Source organism: Oenanthe melanoleuca, chromosome 10, assembly GCF_029582105.1.
Source record: "Oenanthe melanoleuca isolate GR-GAL-2019-014 chromosome 10, OMel1.0, whole genome shotgun sequence".
In the NCBI taxonomy this organism is placed as follows: domain Eukaryota; kingdom Metazoa; phylum Chordata; class Aves; order Passeriformes; family Muscicapidae; genus Oenanthe; species Oenanthe melanoleuca.
The window spans coordinates 17657497-17678552 of record NC_079344.1 but is presented as its reverse complement, the minus strand read 5'-3'; the positions used below and the strand labels follow the sequence as shown (position 1 = coordinate 17678552).

Genomic DNA, 21056 nt, shown 5'->3' with positions numbered 1-21056 from the left:
GACACGCACCGGGAATGGGACACGCACCGGGAATAGGACACGCACCAGGAGCAGCACCGGGACTGGGACCGATCCCAGCCCCCGGTTCCTGCCCGGAGTGTGTTCACATGGATGCAAAGTAGCCCTGAAATTATGCTAAAATGCCAATAAAACAATAAAAATCGTTACAAAGCCTACACTAAATAACGATAAAATGGCCAAATGGCAATGAAAAATATAATACAATATAATATAATACAATAAAATACAATACAATGTGTCTTTAAGGTCCCTTCCAACCAGCCCATTCTCCGATTCTGTGGCCCTAGAAAATGTTATTATTTGTATTATTGTCGTTATTAATAATACCAATAATGCAATAAATTTGCTCAAATAACTAATAATATATAGCATGACATCGCATAAAAACATATAATGTAATATAAAGGCATGATATGACATCATAATATGGAATAAATTTAATTAATAGGTGATTGGGGGAAGGGAAGGGAAGGGAAGGGAAGGGAAGGGAAGGGAAGGGAAGGGAAGGGAAGGGAAGGGAAGGGAAGTGTCAGGGAAGGGAAGGGAAGGGAAGGGAAGGGAAGGGAAGGGAAGGGAAGGGAAGGGAAGGGAAGGGAAGGGAAGGGAAGGGAAGGGAAGGGAAGGGAAGGGAAGGGAAGGGAAGGGAAGGGAAGGGAAGGGAAGGGAAGGGAAGGGAAGGGAAGGGAAGGGAAGGGAAGGGAAGGGAAGGGAAGGGAAGGGAAGGGAAGGGAAGGGAAGGGAAGGGAAGGGAAGGGAAGGGAAGGGAAGGGAAGGGAAGGGAAGGGAAGGGAAGGGAAGGGAAGGGAAGGGAAGGGAAGGGAAGGGAAGGGAAGGGAAGGGAAGGGAAGGGAAGGGAAGGGAAGGGAAGGGAAGGGAAGGGAAGGGAAGGGAAGGGAAGGATGGATTCACGGCCAGCCGGGCAGGGATGGACATCTCCCCGCCTTGCACCAGGAGAGGGGGCCCTTCAGCTGGAGTCGGCAGGGAAAGAGAAAATAGAGAAAAGGGGAATAAAATGCAGCAGAGGAGAAGCTGAGGGTGAAATCGCGGAGTGAAGGATGGAAGATCTCCTTCCCTATGGCTCTGCAGCTTTCCCGCATCCCCGGCTGCTCGGCTGGGGCTGGGAGCTCCCAGGGATTCCGGCAGCGCGGGCGGGATGAGAAGGGTGGGCAGGGAAATTCCTGCCTGGGATGTACGAGACAGCGCAGGATTCGCAGGCGGTGGCTGGGAACAACAGAGGAACAGCTCCCAGCTCATTCCAGCCTGGAGAATTCCCCTTCCAGCTGGAAAAGGCCCGGGGAGAGCCGGGTTTGGCCGGTTCTGTCCCCGCAGGGCTCCGGGGGATGCGGGATGCTCTGCAGCGGGATGGGTCTCCGACAGATCCCACCCTCCCCAAATGTTCCTCCCGGCAAGAAATGTCCCGTCAGGGGTGGAACCGGCGCTCCCGGGTGCCACCGGCGCTGGCGGAGCTGCCGCAGGTGCCACCGGTGCCACCGGAGGGCGGTCACGTCCCGGGTGCCAGCGCCAAGGGACCGCAGCGCTTCGGTGAATTGGGATCCTGCTCCCCATCCCAGTTCTGCCTCTCGGGGGGGCCTCTCCCACCAGACAACCCCAAACCCCTCGGGTGTGGGGAGCAGCCTCATCTCAGAGCTCTCCCGGGCAGCCCTCGTTCCCGGGATGGTTTTAATTTTTTTAATTTAATTTTTTTAATTGGAGGGGAGCGGGCTGGGGACGCTGGCTTTTCACCTCCGAGGTGGGAGGACAGGGGACAGCCAGCCCTGGGGACACCCATCCTGCAGCCAAGGCAGAGTTTGAGGAGCATCCACCGCCCCAGAGGCTTTGTGCTCCATGGAAAATCCTGCCAGGGTGGGTGTCCAGCCGGGTCTGAGGGAATTCCTGCAGCTTTCCCCCGGCAGGGCTCTGCAGGGAGGAGCTCTCTCTGCATCTCTGCAGTTCCCTTTCCAGCCTGGGGACAAACTCCGTGCCCTCTGATTCACGGGTACCTTGTACCTCCGATGGCTCGGGGCGATCGATCAGCCCAAACGCTGCCTTGGAGGAGGGAGGGGAGGGTGGCAGGGGAGAAAGGGCTCCAGCTGGAGCACAGCCATGTGCCAGCTTTAATATTCCCACCTCCTTTGGATCCAGCTCCGCTCTGGATGGATTGGAGACCAGCATCTTCCTCACCTCCCAGCTCCAGCACCTGCTCATGGAGGCTGAGCAGAGATTTATTTTTTTTTTCCCAAAAAGTCAGAAACCAGTGTGGAGTTCAGAGCCCAACTCTGCCCCCGTGGAGATGCAAAGAGAAAGATGGTGTTGGGGGGTTTTCTTGGGACAAACAGCAAAAGCATTAATCCCCATGGGGAGATGACTCCTGATAACAAACAGCCAAAGGACAGGAATTAGAAATGCAGGGCTCTCTTTTAATCAGGAGGGCCACTGAGTGTTAGAGGAACTCTCTTCCATCCAGGACAGTCACAAGTGGCTGTTCTGGCCCATTTTGGGGCTAGGGACTGACCTTCCCAGCCAGGAGATCCTGTCTCAGCCAGAGTGGAAAATCTGTGTCTGCCTGGAGCTTTTCCTGCAGGAATGAGGGTGCTGTGAGCATTTGGAAGGGGAGCTGGAGCCCAGCTGCAGCCCTGCTGCCACGACTGGACCCATGACTCATTCTAAAACCAACCATGAAAGCAATTTTTGCATGGAATGATCAAAGCTTCCCTGGCTTATCACTTGGCTGATCCCAGTACAGAAACCGTGGAGCTCACAGGCTGCCCGGGGAGTTATTGGAAGGTTTAATTGAGGAAGGTCATTAGGGGCAGGCAAAGATAGGGGAGCTGGAGCCTCTTGCCTGCTGTGACTTCCTAAGGCTGGACTGATGATCCTTGGGGTGTCTTCCAGCTCTGCAGATTCCATTCTATGATTTTTTGGACCCAAGGAGCAGTGGGCACGCAGGGGTTCAGACCAGGTTCCATTGGCATCAAGAGAGGGAGAGGTGCTAAATGTAGGCAGGGAGTTGTAAAGGTGGTATCTGCACCACTTAATTCGTGGCTTGTCTGTAGTTTTTCCTGTCCTCACTCAGAGTCAGGATTAAAAACATGAAGGAGACAATTTTTTTCGTGTTTGGGCTTGGTTGTTGATTAAATCTTATTTAAAGTATAGAAAGTTCTGCAACACTTCTAGCTAAAAGTGAGCAGAATGGAGGTGAACCTAGCTGGCTACAAGGTCTCTTAAAGATAAACAGTCTAATGTAGAATTAACACCTGTATTATTTATACTTTTGACCCAATAACCAAATTCCCATGACCCTCAGTGCAGCACTGACTGTCCAACCAGAAACTACTGCCTGAAACCATGAAGAAGAAGGAAGATGAGCACTGAAAAAGACACCACCCCAAATCCTCCACCTTCTCCCATACCTATTACTGTATTATAAAAACCTCAAATTAAAAACCTTTCACCATGTGAAATCACACACTTCCACTTAACTGCACACCTCTGATTTTAACTTTATCATTTAAATTTGGAAGCCTTCAGGTCCAAAGCAGTGTTCTCCAGGCCTCAGTGCCAGAAAGCACAGAAAGCTCAAAAATCCCAGGTTTCTGGGATTCAACAGGGAGTAACAAAGTGGCTGCTTTGCCTCCAGCCCCATGAAGGGAAGGCAAGGATAACTTCCTCTCCCCTCCAGCCTCTTCCCCTCCCCTGCTCCATCCTTCCTGACACAGGGGTGACTCCTTCATCCCTCCATGAATGGATTTTTGGGAGCCCTTCCACCAGCAAGAAGCTGTTCCACATTGCTGATGTTAATGGTAAGCTGCTTATCTGCCCTGGGGCTATAAAACTCTCATCTCCAAAGGGGAAAAAAAAATATTCCTGCTGTTTTTCTATCTGCTCCTGGTTATTGCAGCCTTATCAGCAGGCCCAGCCAGCCTTTGGGCACAGGAGTGACGTGCAGCACACGAGGTGGGTGATCCCACACAGCATGGGGCCAAGTCCACCCCACGGGGCATCAGGGCACCCATGGGTGCCTGGCAGCCTTGCTGCCCTTCTGAGTCACTGCATGCACCTCCAGTGCTTGGTGCCACCTTCCCCTGCAGCAGGGGAATGCTGGCTTTGGGATGTCCCCTGCGGGAAGAGGGATTGGGCTCTGGTGCCTTGACCTGTGTCCTGGTGAACCTCATGGGTTATCCTAAAGCATCCTTCCACTTTTCTTTTCCAAGGCTTCTGATAGCCTGCAGCAGGTTTGGAGCCTTCCCCTCCGCTGTTTTTCCTGCAATATTGGGATTATGACATAGAGCAGGGAAGATAAAGCTGCTGTGACACCAACAGCTGCTGGTGCTGGCTCCCAGAATTCGGGTGGCTCTGGGGCTGTGTCACCTCAGTGTCCCACCACAAACTGGTGACCAGGCAGGGCTGGACACACAGAGCCCTTCCTTTGTCCCCAGGCTGGGTTTGGCAGGTCTGGACCAGCCAGGATCTCCCCAAAATCTTGGGCAATCATCTTCCCCTTTCTCTTCCCTACAACACTTTCATCTCTGCCTCTTCTGGGAAGCTTTTGTGCAATGCCTGATGAGTGATTTGGGCCTGGCAGGAGCTCTGGCTGGAGCCCCCTGCTCGGGGTGTGGGGCTGTGGGCAGAATCCTCCCCTGGGATGGGAGCAGAGCTCTGGGGGCTGTGCTGTCCCCGTGCCATTGCTGCCAGCAGGGGTGGCTTTGCGTGCAAGCTGGGGACAAGCAGGCATCTGGCTCTGCTGCCATGGCTTGACTGGCAGCCAATGTAAACTCTTGGGCTGGAGCTGGAGCAATTCCTGGGTGTCATTCTCTTCCTGCCATGAAAACACCTTTGTTCCAGCCCGGAACAGCAGCAGCTCGGATTGCTCAGCAGCCTTGTATCCTCCTTGTATCCTCCCTTGTATCCTCCTTGTATCCTCCTTGTATCCTCCCTTGTATCCTCCTTGTGTCCCTCCTTGTATCCTCCCTGTATCATCCTTGTGCCCTCCTTGTATCCTCCTTGTATCCTCCTTGTATCCTCCTTGTATCCTTGTATCTTCCTTGTATCCTCCTTGTATCCTCCTCGTACCCTCCTTGTATCCTCCTTGTATCCTCCCTTGTATCCTCCTTGTATCCTCCCTTGTATCCTCCTTGTATCCTCCTTGTACCCTCCTTGTATCCTCCTTGTGTCCTCCTTGTATCCTCCTTGTATCCTCCTTGTACCCTCCTTGTGTCCTCCTTGTATCCTCCTTGTATCCTCCTTGTATCCTCCTTGTATCCTCCTTGTACCCTCCTTGTATCCTCCTTGTATCCTCCTTGTATCCTCCTTGTATCCTCCTTGTATCCTCCTTGTATCTTCCTTGTATCCTCCTTGTATCCTCCTTGTATCCTCCTTGTATCCTCCCTTGTATCCTCCTTGTATCCTCCTTGTATCCTCCTTGTATCCTCCCTTGTATACTCCTTGTATCCTCCTTGTATCCTCCTTGTATCCTCCTTGTACCCTCCTTGTATCCTCCTTGTATCCTCCTTGTACGTCCTCCCTGTGTCCTCCTTGTGTCCCTCCGGGCCACCTCTGACCATGGTGAAGGAGGTGGATGAAGGCTCAGGTTGCACCAGGGGAGGTTTGGATATTTCCAATTGGGTAATTCCAATTTGGATATTTGGAATTCTGGAAAATTTCTTCCCCATAAAGGTGGCCAGTGGTGGAGTCACCATCCCCAGGGGTGTTAACACACCTGGCAGGTGGGGACACGGGTTAGTGGTGGGCTTGATGATGTTAAAGCCTTTTCCAACCTCAACAGTTCTACAATTTTCTAACTCTCAAGCACACATGGGGGCTGTGGCTTGGCTGTCCTGCCTCTATCGCAGAGTGATTCCAACAGGAGACAGTCCAAGGCTGGATGTGGCAGAACAGCCACATTTAATGGAATATCCAACCCCAGGAAACAAAGCAGGCAGCAATTGCTACAAAAGGAAGCAGATAAAAGAAGAACCCCGATGGTTTCAGTTCATCCCATCACCCCACAAAGCCATTCCAGACCCAGCTGTGCTGCTGCAGATCTCTGCTCCCAGGGCTCAGCTCCTGCCCTTCGTGGGGAAGCGCTGCCTGGCCTGGAAGTGCTCACACCTCTTGTGCTTCAGGCTCAGTCCGTAGAGAGGGGTCATGTCCACCCTGCTGCCCTGGCAGACGCTGAACTCCAGCTGCTGCAGCAGCGTGGCCAGGAACAGGAACACCTGGCCCCTGGCAATGTTCTCCCCAATGCACCTCCTCTTGCCCAGGCCAAACACCAGCACCTTCTCCCCTTCCTCTTTGCTCACTTTGGTCCCGTCAGCACTGAGGAAACGCTCGGGGTTGAAGGTTTCTGGGTCCTTCCAAAGCTTCCTGGAAGGAAAAACATCGAGTGTTGGGATGGTTTCTGCTGGCCATGGGTGTCAGGGGAGCACTGGAGGGTGGGAGCTGGCAGGAAGAACATCCCTGGTGGTTTGTCACCACGGGAGGGGACCTGTTTGTCACCACGGGAAGGTTTGCTCCTCACAAGCTACTCACTCGTCGTGGTTCACCTGCCACTGGTTGATGAACACGCAGCGATCCTTTGGGATGTAGAAGCCGTTCAACGCCGTGTCCTTGGTGGTGCTGGGGAGAGGAAAGATGGAGAGCTGGGCAAGCCCAAAAGCTTCTGCATCCTCAGGGGACAGGGAAGTGGCACAAAGGGGTGTTTTGTGGGGGCAGCTGTGTCCTCCATGAGTGCCCCAAGGCCACCTCTGCCAGCCCAGTACCTGTGTGGGATGGCCAAGGGCACGAAGGAGGAATGCCTGAACATCTCCAGGATGAAGGATTCCAGGTAGGGCAGCGTGCCCTGGTCCGACAGCCGCGGGCGCCGCTCCCGCCCGATGGTCCGGTCTGGGGGAGGGTCAGGAGCAGGGCTGACCCTCAGGGTGCTGACCAGAGAGGTTTGGCCCCAGAGGAATGTGGTTCATGGACTCACCCAGCTCTTCCTGGATCCTCTTCTGGGTGTTGGGGTACGTCACAAGGTACATGAGGCTCCAGGACAGGGCTGTGGTTACGGTGTCGAAGCCTGGGCAGGGAGGAGGGCTGAGCTCAGCACAACACCCACCCTGACCATCACACAGGGGTGGCTCAGGAGGCAGGGACAACCTGGGCTTTGTTCTCCCATAATAAACTCTGCTAAAATATCCTGCTCTCTCAACCTGTCCTGCTCCTGGCTTGTGTCAGGTTTGTACAACTTCTCCAGAACTGGGGGAATTTCCACAGAAAGATGAATCAGCCTACAGACATCTCCCTCAGCCAGGAAAGCCACCCTTGGCTGAGCTATAACTCACACCCTTCACTTTTCCAGACTGGTCTCTAGAGGTATCCCTGGAAGGATACCAAACAAGACCCAAACTGCCTGCCTGGTGTTGGACAAGGAAGGCTCAGACAGGAGCAGCTGGAGAAAATCTGAGAGCATCCCTCAGCCCCAGCTGAGGAAAGGTGGGAGAGCACACCTGCTCCAAAGAGGTCGTTCACGAGGTTGATGATCTTCTCCGTGGGGATCTGCGTGGCCGTGGTGGTTCCCAGTTTTTTGTCCAGGCACTGCTCCATGAGGGAGTCCGTGATGTCCCGGATGTTGTTCTGAGAGGAATTGGGGACAAAGTCATGGAGCAGGACTGGCAGAGGGGTGGGTGCCCTGGGGAGCATCATCCCTCAGCTCCCGTGGTCCCTATGGGAAAACCACGGAGAGGGCTCTCCGAGGAACCCGAGCACAGAGCAGATGTTCAGCCACCAGACTGGCCACACACCCAGGGAATGGAGGAGATGCTGAGTGCAGGGAGGTTCAGGGGGGATATCAGGAAAAGATTCCTCCCCCAGAGGGTGCTGGGGCTCTGATCAGGCTTCCCTGGGAACAGGCACAGCCCCAAGGCTGCCAGGGCTCCAGGAGAGCTTGGACAGCGCTCTCAGGGATGCATGGGGTGGGATTGTTGGGTGAAAGGCTGGAACTGAAGGAAGAGGGGAGGAGGGCAGCTGAGGCTCCGGCGAGCTCTCACCTCATCATAAGTCTCGTAGTGCTCCTTGACCCTCTTCTGCAGGAAGCTGAGGAGGCACCTGTTGAAATCTAGGAACAAGTCCATGCTGCGGCTGGGGAGGTACCGCAGCACGGGGATGAAGTCGGCGGGGTTGCCAGCTGCAGTCACATCAGTGAACTGCTCAGCAGAATTCACCAGGCTGAGCAGCTCCTGGTCCTCGTGCTCGTAGCGCTTGCCGAAGCACATGGCACAGATGACATTGGCCACCGACATCACCAGGTACCGGTGGGGCTCAAACTTCTTCTCCTGCTCCATCACCTGCAGGAATTTGGTGACCAGGTACTCGGCCTCCTGCGACACGTGCTCCTCCAGCAGGCAGCTGCAGGACGAGTTGGGGCTGGGTGCCACCGAGAAGCTCTTCAGGGCGCTCTGGGCCAGCCTCCTGCGCGCCTTCCACACCTCCCCGGAGTCGGGGCTGAAGATAAGGCTCTGTCCGTCCGTGACAAAGCGGAAGCTGTAGAGGTCGGGGCGGCCCATGAAGTCCTCTCCTTGCTTGACCAGCGCTTGGCGGATGGTGTCCAGCCCGCTGAGCACCAGCACGGGCCGGCTGCCGATGCGCACCTCCATCACGTCCCCGTAGCGCCGGCTCAGCCGCGTCAGCGCCAGGTGCGTGTCCTTGCGCAGCTCCAGCACGTTCCCCAGCACGGGCAGCCCCCGCGGGCCCGGCGGCCTCCGCAGCCCCGAGGGCGCGGGCTGCTGCTGCTGCCGCTGCTGCTGCAGCCACTGCAGCAGCGCCAGCGCCAGGCACAGCGCCGCGGCCGCCAGCAGCACCTCGGTGGCCCCCAGCGCTCCGGGGCTCGCCACCAGCCGCAGCGCAGCCTTCAGCATCGCGGAGAGGCGCTAAAGGAGCCGAGGGGAGCGAGGGGAAGAGCGGGGATCAGCGAGGGGCTGAGCGGCTGTTCCTGAGCCTGGCACAGCCCCGAACCAGCTCGGGGCACGGAGCTGCCCCGCAGCGCTGCGGGTTTCCAGCCGCACAAGCCGGAGACCTGTGAAGGCTCCCAACACACCCGCCCATCCCTTCAGGGGTTCCTCAACCCATCAGAGACTTTGGGACACCCCCCTCCCCACAGAAAACCCAACCCCCCACTGGCACAGCCATGGCTCCTGCCCAGGGAACACGGTCTTGTAAAACAAGGCATGGGAAACTGCAGCTCAGCGAATCGCAGGGAAGCTGGAGGAGAGGAGCAGCAGCTCCTCGGTGAATGTGGATCCAGGACTACCGGACCCACCAGGAGTTCGGCTGTTCTGAACCCGGCACAGCCCGAACCAGCTCGGGGCACGGAGCTGCCCCGCAGCGCTGCGGGTTTCCAGCCGCACAAGCCGGAGACCTGTGAAGGTCCCAACACACCCGCCCAAGCTCAGCCCCTCAGGGACTTTGTGACAGCCCTTTCCTCGCAGCAGACCCTCAGACTGGCGTGCAGAACCCTCAGGAATAAACCAAAGATGCGATAGGAGCTGGGGCTGGTCTCTAGGCTGAGACACCTGGAGCAGCGGCAGCGCAGGTCAGGACAGGGGCAGAGCCGGGCTCCACTTGTGACCCTCAGGTGCCGCACTTTAGGGAACCCCTTGCACTAAAAAGCAGATTTTTTTGCAGCCAGGTGTGGAAAGAATAGGTCCCCCAACTTTTTCTCTACATGCCAGGGAAGCAAAAGTGCTCTCTTAACCACAGCACCTTTATTTTCTCCTTAAGGGGGTCCTCAACCCATCAGAGTTTGTGACATCCCTCTCCCCACAGAAAACCCAATCCCCCACTGGCACAGCCATGGCTCATGCCCAGGGAACACGTTCTTGTAAAACAAGGCATGGGAAACTGCAGCTCAGCGAATCGCAGGGAAGCAGGAGGAGAGGAGCAGCAGCTCCTCGGTGAATGTGGATCCAGGATACCGGACCCACCAGGAGTTTGGAGGATGAACCTGATGTCCATAACACTGGGGGACCTGGGGAGTGGGGATGACACAGGGCTGCTCTGTGAGAAGTCACTGGGTGAGCAGGACCACCCAAAACTCACCTTGTTGGACCTATATCCATGTTCAAACCCCCTAAACACACAGGCTGTCTCCTACCTGTGGGTGCTTGGGCTGGTTTTACTGCCCAGGGCTCCCAGCAGAGATGGGCACTGAGGGAATCCTCCTCTGTCTCCTCAACCTTCTTCTCCTGTCACCTCGTTCTCCTCTGCCTGGTCCTTCTCCTGCCAGCTGGAAGTGTGTGGCTCTCCAGGCTCTCCCCTCACTGCACCGCTGTGTATTTATGCTGCAAAAGGCCTTGGGAGCAGCTACCCATTAACAAACGGGGCAAACCCTGGCTGGAGCCTGCCCAAAATCCAGGGAAGGACCTTGCTCCCCTCCAACAGGCTCTGGGCCATGAGTGGTGGCTTCTCCTCCTGGTCTGGACCCTGGAGCCTGCTGTGGGGAGGCAGAAGGGGGTCCCTAGGGCAGGGAGGAAGAAGGGGGTCTCTAAGCCCTGCCTTGGGGAGGATGTAGGACACGCTGTCAGCATCACTCACTTAGGGAATGCATTTCCCAAAAAAACTTTTCTGGGCTGGCCAGGCTATTCCCAGGAGCCAGAGAGGGCTGCCACTTCCATGGCCACTCTGGAGGTGCTGGGAGCGAGGGGACACGTTCGTGTCAAGGCATCCACAGCCCTCCCCATCCATCCCTGGGGAATCACCAGGCAGGTCCCCGTCCCGGGAGCGGTGGCGGCGGGATCGCCCGGGCCAGGGGCAGAGCCGGGCTCAGGTTAACGATTGGCCAGGTTTGCGTGAGAAGGCGGCTGGCTCGCTTCCCCCCGCTCCTCCGGGGCAAACAGGCAGCGAGGAGGAGGAGGAGTGGCGGGGCAGAGGGGAGGAGGTGAGCCCGGCAGATAGGAGAGGTGAAGGGGCAGCACGGGGCAAGGCTGGGGCAGCTCATCCCCACAAAGCGCTGGGTGACACCCGGCAGGGAAATGCTCCAGACAGCTTCTCCATGCAGGGCAAAATTCAGGGCGGTTTGGGTGGGATGAGGGGGGAATGAGTCAGAGCTTGGTGGTTTGGCCCCTAAGTTTCCTTCAAACTGAAAATTCCAGGGGGAATTTGGCCCAGGTAAAAGCTTAGCTAATATTTAATAAATGCTTTCAACATCTGGTCTAATCGGGCTCGTTAATAGCAATGACGCCGTTCATTAATGTTTGGCAAGAACAGTTACAAAACGCCGGCTGCTAATATTCCTGCTGATAATTCCCAGGAGTGCCGCAGCCCTCCCGGCCTCTGAAAGACCCTTGGGAGCTTTTTGGGCAGTCAGGCTGCAGGAGCAGGGATGGATCCTACCAGCGCCTCCCACCCCTATGGATATGCCCAGACCCTTTGTATGGGGTCGGCTTGGGGCCGGGGGGCTGAGTGAGCCCCCCAGCAGCGTCTCAGACCTTGTGCTGATGCTGAGCCCACCCGCTCCTCACGCATCACATCCCAAAGCAGCTGGGGAGAGTCCCGGAGAGGTTCCCCAGGACCCCCTTCCAGCCCTTCCCCGGTGTGCCAAGCCCTGCCAGGGCAGGGTGCCTCCTGATGAGAACAGAGTTAAGAGCTGCTGCCTTGCGTGCCAGGCAGCCTCACACCCCAAAAACGACCTCAAAACACCGTCACCCCCGGCCCCCTGCCCCTGCTGGGTCTGGCTGTCCCCATCCCGAGGGACGGGCCGTGCCAGGCTGTGCGTGCGGGGACAGGCGGCAGCGGGACGGTGACGGTGCCCGCAGGCACGTGTGGCACGGCGTGTGTGGCACGGGCAGGTGACAGCACGCAGGGACACGGGGCTGTGCCGGACACGGAGGGTGTGCGGGACACGGAGGGTTTTTAGTAACCCGGAGTTGTGAAGGACACGGATCTGTGCGGAACACGGAGGGTGTGAGGGACACGGAGCTGTGCGGGACACGGAGGGTGTTTGAATCCCTGAGCTGTGCGGGACACGGAGGGTGTGAGGGACACGGAGCTGTGCGGGACACGAAGGGTGTTTGCGCCCCGGAGCTGTGCGGGACAAGGAGGGTGTTTGAATCCCGGAGCAGTGCGGGACACGGAGCTGTGCGGGACACGGAGCTGTGCGGGACACGAAGGGTGTTTGCGCCCCGGAGCGCTCCCACCGCACACGGATGCGGCCCCGGGCGTGTGCAGCCTGTCCGTGCGGGACGTTGCGACACCGCCACAGACACACGGATGTGTTGTACGAGGTGCCAGAGACATCCCGGCCGGGCTTTGTGGTCGCCCTGGCGAGTGTCCCCAGCAGTGGGGACATTGGTGACATTTGTGGTCAGCAGCCCCGCGGCGCGGGGCATCGCTCGGTGTCGCCTGGCGCTAAGAGGGGACATTTCAGGTGGCAAGAGTGGAACTTCCCTGCTTTGCACTCCCTCTCCTCCTGGCTGGAGAGGGCCGGGATGACCGTGTCCTATCGAGGGGACACAAATGACAGCGGCACTGCTGTCGCGATGCAGCATCCTGTGGCAGAGGGCACCGCTGTTGGCACCGACGACCCCGCACAAGCTCCCCAACCTCCAGCCAGCCGTGGGGGGAGCTGATCCGGCGCCGCCCTGACCCCGGGCCAGGCTCCTGGACGTGAGGCCACCGCCCTGGTCCTTTAAAAACCATTTCCCCCCCCACCCACCCGTAGCGTGACTGCGAGTGACCGGGGCGGCCCTCCCGGGTCTGGCCGGAGCCCCTTCGCACGCGATGTCCCTAATGCCACCTCTGGGACCCCCGGCGGGGCGGGACCCCCTGGCCTGTCTCCCACCTCGTGGTAGATGGGCTGGGAGCAAGGCTGAGGGCGGAGGGAGCAGATTTTGGGAGCTCCCTTGCTCTCTCTGCAGGGCAGGACCTGGCCTGTCACCCCGCGGGGAGCGGGGCTGGGGGCTGCGAGCTGTGCCCGAGCCCCCCTTCGGACACGGAACGTGCCCCCCGCCCTCCGGCCGCACCCTCTGCCCCATCCCAGCCCCACCTCGCCCCTCGGGTCGCCCTATCCCCAGGGGACAGGGGTGACAGAGGGCACGGCGGCTTCTCACGCGAACCTGGACAATCTTTAACCGGGCCGGGGCAGCCCGGGCCGTGACCCCCGCGGCCGCCCCACCGCCCACGGCCCCACGGGGACCCTGCGGAGCTGCGGGGCGCTCCCGCAGCGCGGGGTGCGGGGGACACGCCCGGAGCGGGGGGTCCCCGCTGAGCTGTGCCGGGCACACCGGCGGCGGGACGGGCGCGGCCCCCGCGGAGCTGCGCGGTCCCTTAAACCCCGCGGGGCTGTCCGCGCTCATCCCCGCGTGTCCGCGGAGCCCCGCGGGGGCTGAACCCCCCCAGTCCCCCCCTGTGGGCACGCAGCGCGCTGCTCGGGGCGCTTTTCCCACGCTGCCGCTGTCCCCGCGGCTCCGGACACCGCCGATGTGCCGGGGCTGCGGGCACCGGGCCGGGGGGCGCGGCCGTGGGTTTATGGAACCCTCTGGGTCTGGGGGGAAATAGGACAAGCGGGGGGGCCCCGGGGGGGTCCTGGGGAGCAGCGGGGCGCGGGGCTGGCGCCTTTAAGATCCTGGCGGTAGCGTGACTGGAGTGACCGGGGCGGTGCGGGTTTGCCCAAACATCCCGCCCTCTTCGCACGCGATGCCCGCCCCGGGCTGGAACCCACGGGCGGCACCGACACCCCCGCACCCCACGCCGCCATCTACCGGGACCCCAACTCCCTCCCCAGCCCGCCCCCCGCCCGCCGCGCTGCCTCCCCTCCGGGGATGCTCGGGGGTCCCGCACCCCACGCGTGGGGGGAGCCCCGGGGATGGGGGTGTCCGGGGGGGGTCCGGGGAGTTCTTGGGGAGTTGGGGACACGTGACGGGAGGCGGCCGGGCCAATCAGAGCGCGGGGCGATGCATATAAAGCGGGCGCGGCAGGGAGCGGGCACCTGCCGGGATCGGGCCCCTCCCGCCGCTCCGCGCTGAGGTGAGTACCGGAGCTCCACGGATGGGGCTGGGGGCAGTTCCGGCACCCCCGGGTGATGCTCGGCCCCGCCGTGCCCTGTCCTCCCTTCCCCACCCCAGCAGCATCCTCCCCCCACCTGTTGGAAGGTGGTTTTTGGGGGTTCTGGCGGTAGCGCTCCCCTCACGGGTCTTGCCGGGGGTCCCGGCTGCGCTGCAACCCGCCCCCACAGCCCCCCGAAATCCTCCCTCCACGGGTGTCCCGTGGGGGGCTGCGGCACGCTCCCAAACCCAGGGGAAGGGGGATTTGCCAGCCAACCTCCCTGCCCGGGGTTTTTGGATGGATCTCGTCCTGTGAGGAGCTGGGAGTTGGACTCGATGGTTTTTAGGAGTCCCGACCAGCTTGAGGGACTCCCCGATTCCGCGGTGTCTCACAGAGCTGGGAGCGGGGTGCCACCATCCCGCTGCAGCCAGGGTTATTTTTCACAGCCACCGCTCTTTGGGACAATTCCTGGCACTGCTGTGCTTCGCTTGCTGGTGAGTGGTGACTCGGTGACTCGAATCGGGATCAGCTCTCCTCTAGCCAAGCTCTCTGGAAAAAAAAAAAAACTTTGAGGAGAAAAGAAAGGTGCTGTGGTTAAGAGAGCACTTTTTCTTCCCTGGCATGTAGAGAAAAACTTGAGGCACCTATTCTTTCCACACCTGGCTGCAAAAAAATCAAAACATCAAAAAAATCAATATCAAAAAACAAAAAATCTGCTTTTTAATGCGAGGGGTTCCCTAAAGTGCAGCACCTGCGGGTCACAAGTGCAGCCTGGGTCCGCCCCTGTCCTGTCCTGCGCTGCCGCTGCTCCAGGTGTCTCAGCCTAGAGACCAGCCCCAGCTCCTGTCGCATCTTTGGTTTATTCCTGAGGGTTCTGCACGCCAGTCTGAGGGTCTGCTGCGAGGAAAGGGCTGTCACAAAGTCCCTGAGGGCTGAGCTTGGGCGGGCGTGTTGGGACCTTCACAGGTCTCCGGCTTGTGCGGCTGGAAACCCGCAGCGCTGCGGGGCAGCTCCGTGCCCCGAGCTGGTTCGGGCTGTGCCGGGCTCAGAACAGCCGAACTCCTGATGGGTCCGGTAGTCCTGGATCCACATTCACCGAGGAGCTGCTGCTCCTCTCCTCCTGCTTCCCTGCGATTCGCTGAGCTGCAGTTTCCCATGCCTTGTTTTACAAGACCGTGTTCCCTGGGCATGAGCCATGGCTGTGCCAGTGGGGGATTGGGTTTTCTGTGGGGAGGGGGGTGTCCCAAAGTCTCTGATGGGTTGAGGACCCCCTGAAGGGATGGGCGGGTGTGTTGGGAGCCTTGAGAGGTCTCCGGCTTGTGCCGCTGGGAACCCGCAGCGCTGCGGGGCAGCTCCGTGCCCCGAGCTGGTTCGGGGCTGTGCCAGGCTCAGGAACAGCCGCTCAGCCCCTCGCTGATCCCCGCTCTTCCCCTCGCTCCCCTCGGCTCCTTTAGCGCCTCTCCGCGATGCTGAAGGCTGCGCTGCGGCTGGTGGCGAGCCCCGGAGCGCTGGGGGCCACCGAGGTGCTGCTGGCGGCCGCGGCGCTGTGCCTGGCGCTGGCGCTGCTGCAGTGGCTGCAGCAGCAGCGGCAGCAGCAGCAGCCCGCGCCCTCGGGGCTGCGGAGGCCGCCGGGCCCGCGGGGGCTGCCCGTGCTGGGGAACGTGCTGGAGCTGCGCAAGGACACGCACCTGGCGCTGACGCGGCTGAGCCGGCGCTACGGGGACGTGATGGAGGTGCGCATCGGCAGCCGGCCCGTGCTGGTGCTCAGCGGGCTGGACACCATCCGGCAAGCGCTGGTCAAGCAAGGAGAGGACTTCATGGGCCGCCCCGACCTCTACAGCTTCCACTACATCTCCAACGGGCAGAGCCTGGCGTTCAGCCCCGACTCCGGGGAGGTGTGGAAGGCGCGCAGGAGGCTGGCCCAGAGCGCCCTGAAGAGCTTCTCGGTGGCCCCCAGCCCCAACTCGTCCTGCAGCTGCCTGCTGGAGGAGCACGTGTCGCAGGAGGCCGAGTACCTGGTCAGCAAATTCCTGCAGGTGATGGAGCAGGAGAAGAAGTTTGAGCCCCACCGGTACCTGGTGGTGTCGGTGGCCAATGTCATCTGTGCCATGTGCTTCGGCAAGCGCTACGAGCACGAGGATCAGGAGCTGCTCAGCCTGGTGGACCTGGGCAACGAGTTCGGGGAGGTGGCCGGGGGCGGGCACCCCGCCGACTTCATCCCCGTGCTGCGGTACCTCCCCAGCCGCACCATGGAGATCTTCAAGGACATCAACCGCCGCTTCAACGCCTTCGTGCAGAAAATCGTGCAGGAGCACTACAGCAGCTTTGACAAGGTAAGGACGGGCTGGGATCTCCTGGATGTGGAGATGCCTGTAGTGTCCCCGAGAGCTCTGAGCTGCAGTTATCCCCCCCATCCCGAGCCATCGTTGTTTGGGACAGATTTCCCCTTCCCTGCGTCCCTGAGCACCGGCTCTTCCCCAGGAGCACATCCGGGACATCACGGACTCGCTGATCGGGCACTGCCAGGAGAAGAGCGCCGGGGAGGACGGCCACGTCCAGCTCTCCGACGAGAAGATCATCCACATCGTCAACGACCTCTTTGGGGCAGGTGGGAATGTTTCTGAGGGCACCATTTGAGCTTTTTTGGGACGAATCCCGAAGCTGGAGGCTGGGTGGGAACCTGAAGCTGCTGCTTGTGCACCCTCCTGAGAGGCAACCAGAGCTTTTTGGTGGCAGCTGATGGGGGAACAAACTCTTCCAGAGCGGTGGGGTCTGAAACACCCACTCACCTGTCCTCTTGTGGTAGCTAAATGCCTTTTCCACGCCCATCCAGGCTTTGACACCGTGACAACTGCCCTGTCCTGGAGCCTCATGTACGTGTCCTTGTACCCTGATATCCAGAGGAAAATCCAGGAAGAGATTGGTGAGTCCATGAGGACATTCCTAGAGGTCCAAAATCCCTGTGGTCAGCCCTGATGCTGATGCTGATCTCCACCTCCCCCAGACCAGACCATCGGGTGGGAGCGGCGCCCGCGGATGTCGGACCGGGGCAAGCTGCCCTACACCGAAGCTTTTATCCTGGAGGTGTTCAGGCATTCCTCCTTCGTGCCCTTCACCATCCCACACAGGTACTGCCAGAGCAGCTGACACCTTATTCTGGTTTCTTTGTCAGGGATTTGATCCTGAGAGGGGGAAATATTCCAGCTTGTTGCCTTTCTGAGGTTGAATCGTTCATTTTGAGGGTGGTTTCACCCCACAAACCTTTGCTGGCTGGGTTTATATTTCTTCCTGCCGTGGGAGGAATCACATCACAACTCATCTGGAACGAGCTGTGAAGTGAAACTGGAGTTTTTCTGTTGGAGGAAAGCGTAACCAAAACTGTTAAATCTCCCAAATACACTCTGGGGTGTTTCCTAGCCAGTCCTAAGGGCACAAACGAGGCTTTGAAGATGAAGCCCCTGCAGGACTGGCCAGGCTTTGACCTGTCAGGAGTTGTGGGTCTCCTCTAACTTCCCTTTTCACCTCCAGCACGACCAAAGCCACGGTGCTGAATGGTTATTACATCCCCAAGGACACCTGTGTGTTCATCAACCAGTGGCAAGTGAACCACGATGAGTGAGTATTCCAAACCCTCCCTGCCCATCCATAGCTTCTCTTGGCATTCAGATCATGCTAAAAAACACCTGGATCATGTAGGAAAAGGCAGATTGGATCAAAAATGATGTGGGTTTGATGCTGCTTCTGCTGGGCATGGAGCTTGACTTGGCCCCCAGTTCAGCTCCCAGCACCAGGGATTACTGCTGGATAATCAGGAATGGGTGAATCCTGCTGCCAAGCAGATCCTGTGATCCGAGCTGACAGCTCTGGATGTGCTCAATGGGAATTGCCTGGCTCCCTTTCTAAGGGAGGAAAATGTGGTGACGTGACCCTGTCAGACTCGATGGGCTCGTGTTGTGATTGCTGAAAATCAGCTCTGGGAATGAGCAGGGGACTGGAAACCAGAGCCCCATCCTGCCCCTCCCCTGCTTCCCAGCAGAGACATTCCAGCAGGGAGTAAGCTAAGGGGGTTCCCAGATGGGGAATTTCGGATTAAAGCTGGAGATGTTTGTACCCAAATTCCCCAAGAGGCTGGAAACCTTCTGATATCCCTCCTGCTCCTGCAGGAATGCTGTCCTTAGGGCAGAGAGGGTTCCACATATCCAAGCAGAAATTCCCAGCATTTAGATCCCATCTGGCACCTCCCAGCAGGTTGGGAAGTTCTGCTGAGAGGATTCAAAAAGGGAAAACCCCACTTGTAGTGTTTGGAGGGCTGCTGGCTGATCCCAGTGCTGAGGCTGCTGGAATGAAACGGGTGGAATTAAATCCATCTCTAGTTTCTGCCTGGGCAAACACAGCCTGAGCTGGGGCAGAGGCTTCAGCAGGCTGAGCTGATGGAGTCTGACACAGAGCTGGTGTTTTAGACAGGGACAGAGCTTGCCAAGGGCGGGCTTGGGTGGTGGGGACTGCAAAGCTCCTCTCTGCAAGGAGAGGTTTTGGTCACTGACTGGTCAAATCTGGGCTGAAGGCAGGATCTGGAAACACCTCAGAGCCTCTTCCAGGAGAGCTGGAGAGGGACTGGGCACAAGGGATGGAAGGACAGGACACAGGGAATGGCTTCCCACTGCTAGAGGGCAGGGATGGATGGGATATTGAGAACAGGACTCAGGGAATGGCTTACACTGCCAGAGGGCAGGGCTGGACGGGATATTGGGAATGGGACACTGGGAATGGCTTCCCACTGCCAGAGAGCAGAGATGGATGGGATATTGGGAATGGGACACTGGGAATGGCTTCCCACTGCCAGAGAGCAGAGATGGATGGGATATTGGGAAGGGGACAGGACACAGGGATATTGGGAAGAGGACAGGACACAGGGAATGTTTCCCACAGCCAGAGGACAGGGATGGATGGGATATTGGGAAGAGGACAGGACACAGGGAATGTTTCCCACTGCCACAGGGCAGGGATGGATGGGATATTGGGGGCAGGACACAGGGATATTGGGGACAGGACAATGGTTTCCCACTGCCACAGGGCAGGGATGGATGGGATATTGGGAACAGGACATAGGGAATGTTTCCCACTGCCAGAGGATAGGGATGGATGGGATATTGGGGACAGGACAGAGGGAATGGTTTCCCACTGCCAGAGGGCAGGGATGGATGGGATATTGGGAAGAAATCTTCCCTGTGAGGGTGGTGAGGCCCTGGCACAGGGTGCCCAGAGCAGCAGTGGATCCCTGGAAGTGTCCAAGGCCAGGCTGGGCAGAGCCTGGGATGGTGGCAGTGTCCCTGCCCTGGCACTGGACGAGCTGCACTGTGCCCAGAGAGCAGGGAGCCGACTGTGCGACCAAAGCGCTCCCTGAGGAGTGTCCCCTGTGTGCGGCAGGAACCTGTGGGAGGAGCCCTCCGCCTTCAGGCCCGAGCGGTTCCTGGCGCCCTCGGGGTTGGAGGTGAGCAGGACCGAGGCGGAGAAGGTCCTGTCCTTCGGGCTGGGCCGGCGGCGCTGCCTGGGCGAGGCCATCGGCCGCTGGGAGATCTTCCTGTTCCTCAGCACGCTGCTGCAGCAGCTGCACTTCAGCCTGCGGCCCGGGGAGCAGGTGGACACCACCCCCCAGTACGGGCTGACCATGAAGTACAAGAAGTGTGAGGCCTTCCAGATCCAGCAGCGCTTTCCCGGCAGGAGCTCTCCCTGAGGCTGGCACGGCTCTGCTCTGGCTCCTCTTCCCATCCCTCCCCTCAGGGATGCTCCACACACAGATCCAGCCTGGGCTGGGCAGCTGGGATGTGGTGCTCCAAATCTGAATCAGTCCTCCTCTGGGAGGATGCTGCCCAGCCTCACCCCATGGGCTGAAATCTTTTTTTTCCAGCTCCTTGTGCTGCTGGGAATGGCACATCCTGGGTGTACCCACACACCCAAATCCTTGAATGTAAACATGGAGTGAATTCCTGACTCTTCCTACTGATTAAAAAAACAAACAATCCACCAGCAGTGCTGCTCACAAACTGAGATTTTAAATCAATCCCCACCATGCAGCCTCCTGGAAAATCTCAAAGGACTGAGAAAAGGAACAGGGACCCTCCTGGCTTTCAGACTAACTCTGTATTTGCTGCCTTTTTTTTTTAATATCAGGGTTTTTTTTTTCTTTATCAAGCAATAGGTTTTCACATCCAGGTTAAGGTGCCTTGTGCTGCTTTCAGCTTTAGCCAGGGGGAGGTGAAGCCTCATGGCAAATGGAGCAGCAATTCCTGCCTGTTTGTGCCTGTTGGGAATGCAGCCCTGTGCTGGGATGGAAACCACACCGTATTTCTAACCCAATAAATACTTTTATGAACGTTTCTCAAGTCTCTTCCCAATTTTATTCCACTGGGAAATGATTATTTTTGGGTGGAGAACACCCTACACCTCTCTATCATCCTTAAAAACCTGAGTTGGTGTGTTGGATCAGGGATTTTCCTGTTGGAAATTAGCAGGCTGTGACTCCAGTGGGATTGGGGGAAGGCAGAAAGGTGAGGCCAAGCTCTGGATCAGTTCAGGGCTTCACTGAAAATCAGGAGAATCTTTCTATCCCTGCAAAAATGGAATCAACAGGTCAAACCCAGCCTTGCACAGAGTGATGTTTCATCCCTATCTCAGAGCACCATTAAATCCAAAGTTTTGCATAATTTCCCTTAAAACAAACAAACAAACAAAAAACAAACCAGAAAAACGCAATGAACATTAAATTTCCATGGAAATAACATGGGTCTGTATGGAAAATTGGGGTCTGCTCATCCCTAAGTAGGGATCTGTCCTACAGGGTATGATAAGGGGATAGAGGGATGGAGAGGATGAAAGGGATGGAGGGATAGAGATGATGGAAGGGGATGGAAGGGATGGAGATGATAGTGGGATGGAGATCATGAAAGGGGATGGAGAGGATGGAGGGATGGAAATGGTGGAGGTCTAACAGAGGTGACAGATATGATGGAGATGATGGA

At 58.3% G+C, this 21056-nt stretch overlaps 2 protein-coding genes across 2 annotated transcripts; one reads left to right on the top strand and one right to left on the bottom strand.

Moving 5' to 3' along the window:
- Positions 1-5893: 5893 nt before the first annotated feature.
- LOC130257362 (cytochrome P450 1A5-like) lies at positions 5894-10352 on the bottom strand. Its single transcript, XM_056499791.1, has 7 exons — positions 10151-10352; positions 8049-8927; positions 7509-7635; positions 6989-7078; positions 6780-6903; positions 6550-6636; positions 5894-6384 (listed from the first exon to the last, which is right to left on the bottom strand). The coding sequence occupies exons 2-7, from the start codon at positions 8913-8915 to the stop codon at positions 6078-6080; spliced, it is 1602 nt and encodes a 533-aa protein (XP_056355766.1). The 5' UTR covers positions 8916-8927; positions 10151-10352; the 3' UTR covers positions 5894-6077.
- Positions 10353-13962: 3610 nt separating this feature from the next.
- LOC130257360 (cytochrome P450 1A4-like) lies at positions 13963-20415 on the top strand. The gene is made up of 8 exons (XM_056499790.1): positions 13963-14019; positions 14484-14531; positions 15492-16370; positions 16519-16645; positions 16871-16960; positions 17042-17165; positions 17566-17652; positions 19465-20415. The coding sequence occupies exons 3-8, from the start codon at positions 15504-15506 to the stop codon at positions 19769-19771; spliced, it is 1602 nt and encodes a 533-aa protein (XP_056355765.1). The 5' UTR covers positions 13963-14019; positions 14484-14531; positions 15492-15503; the 3' UTR covers positions 19772-20415.
- The last annotated feature ends 641 nt before the right edge of the window (positions 20416-21056 follow it).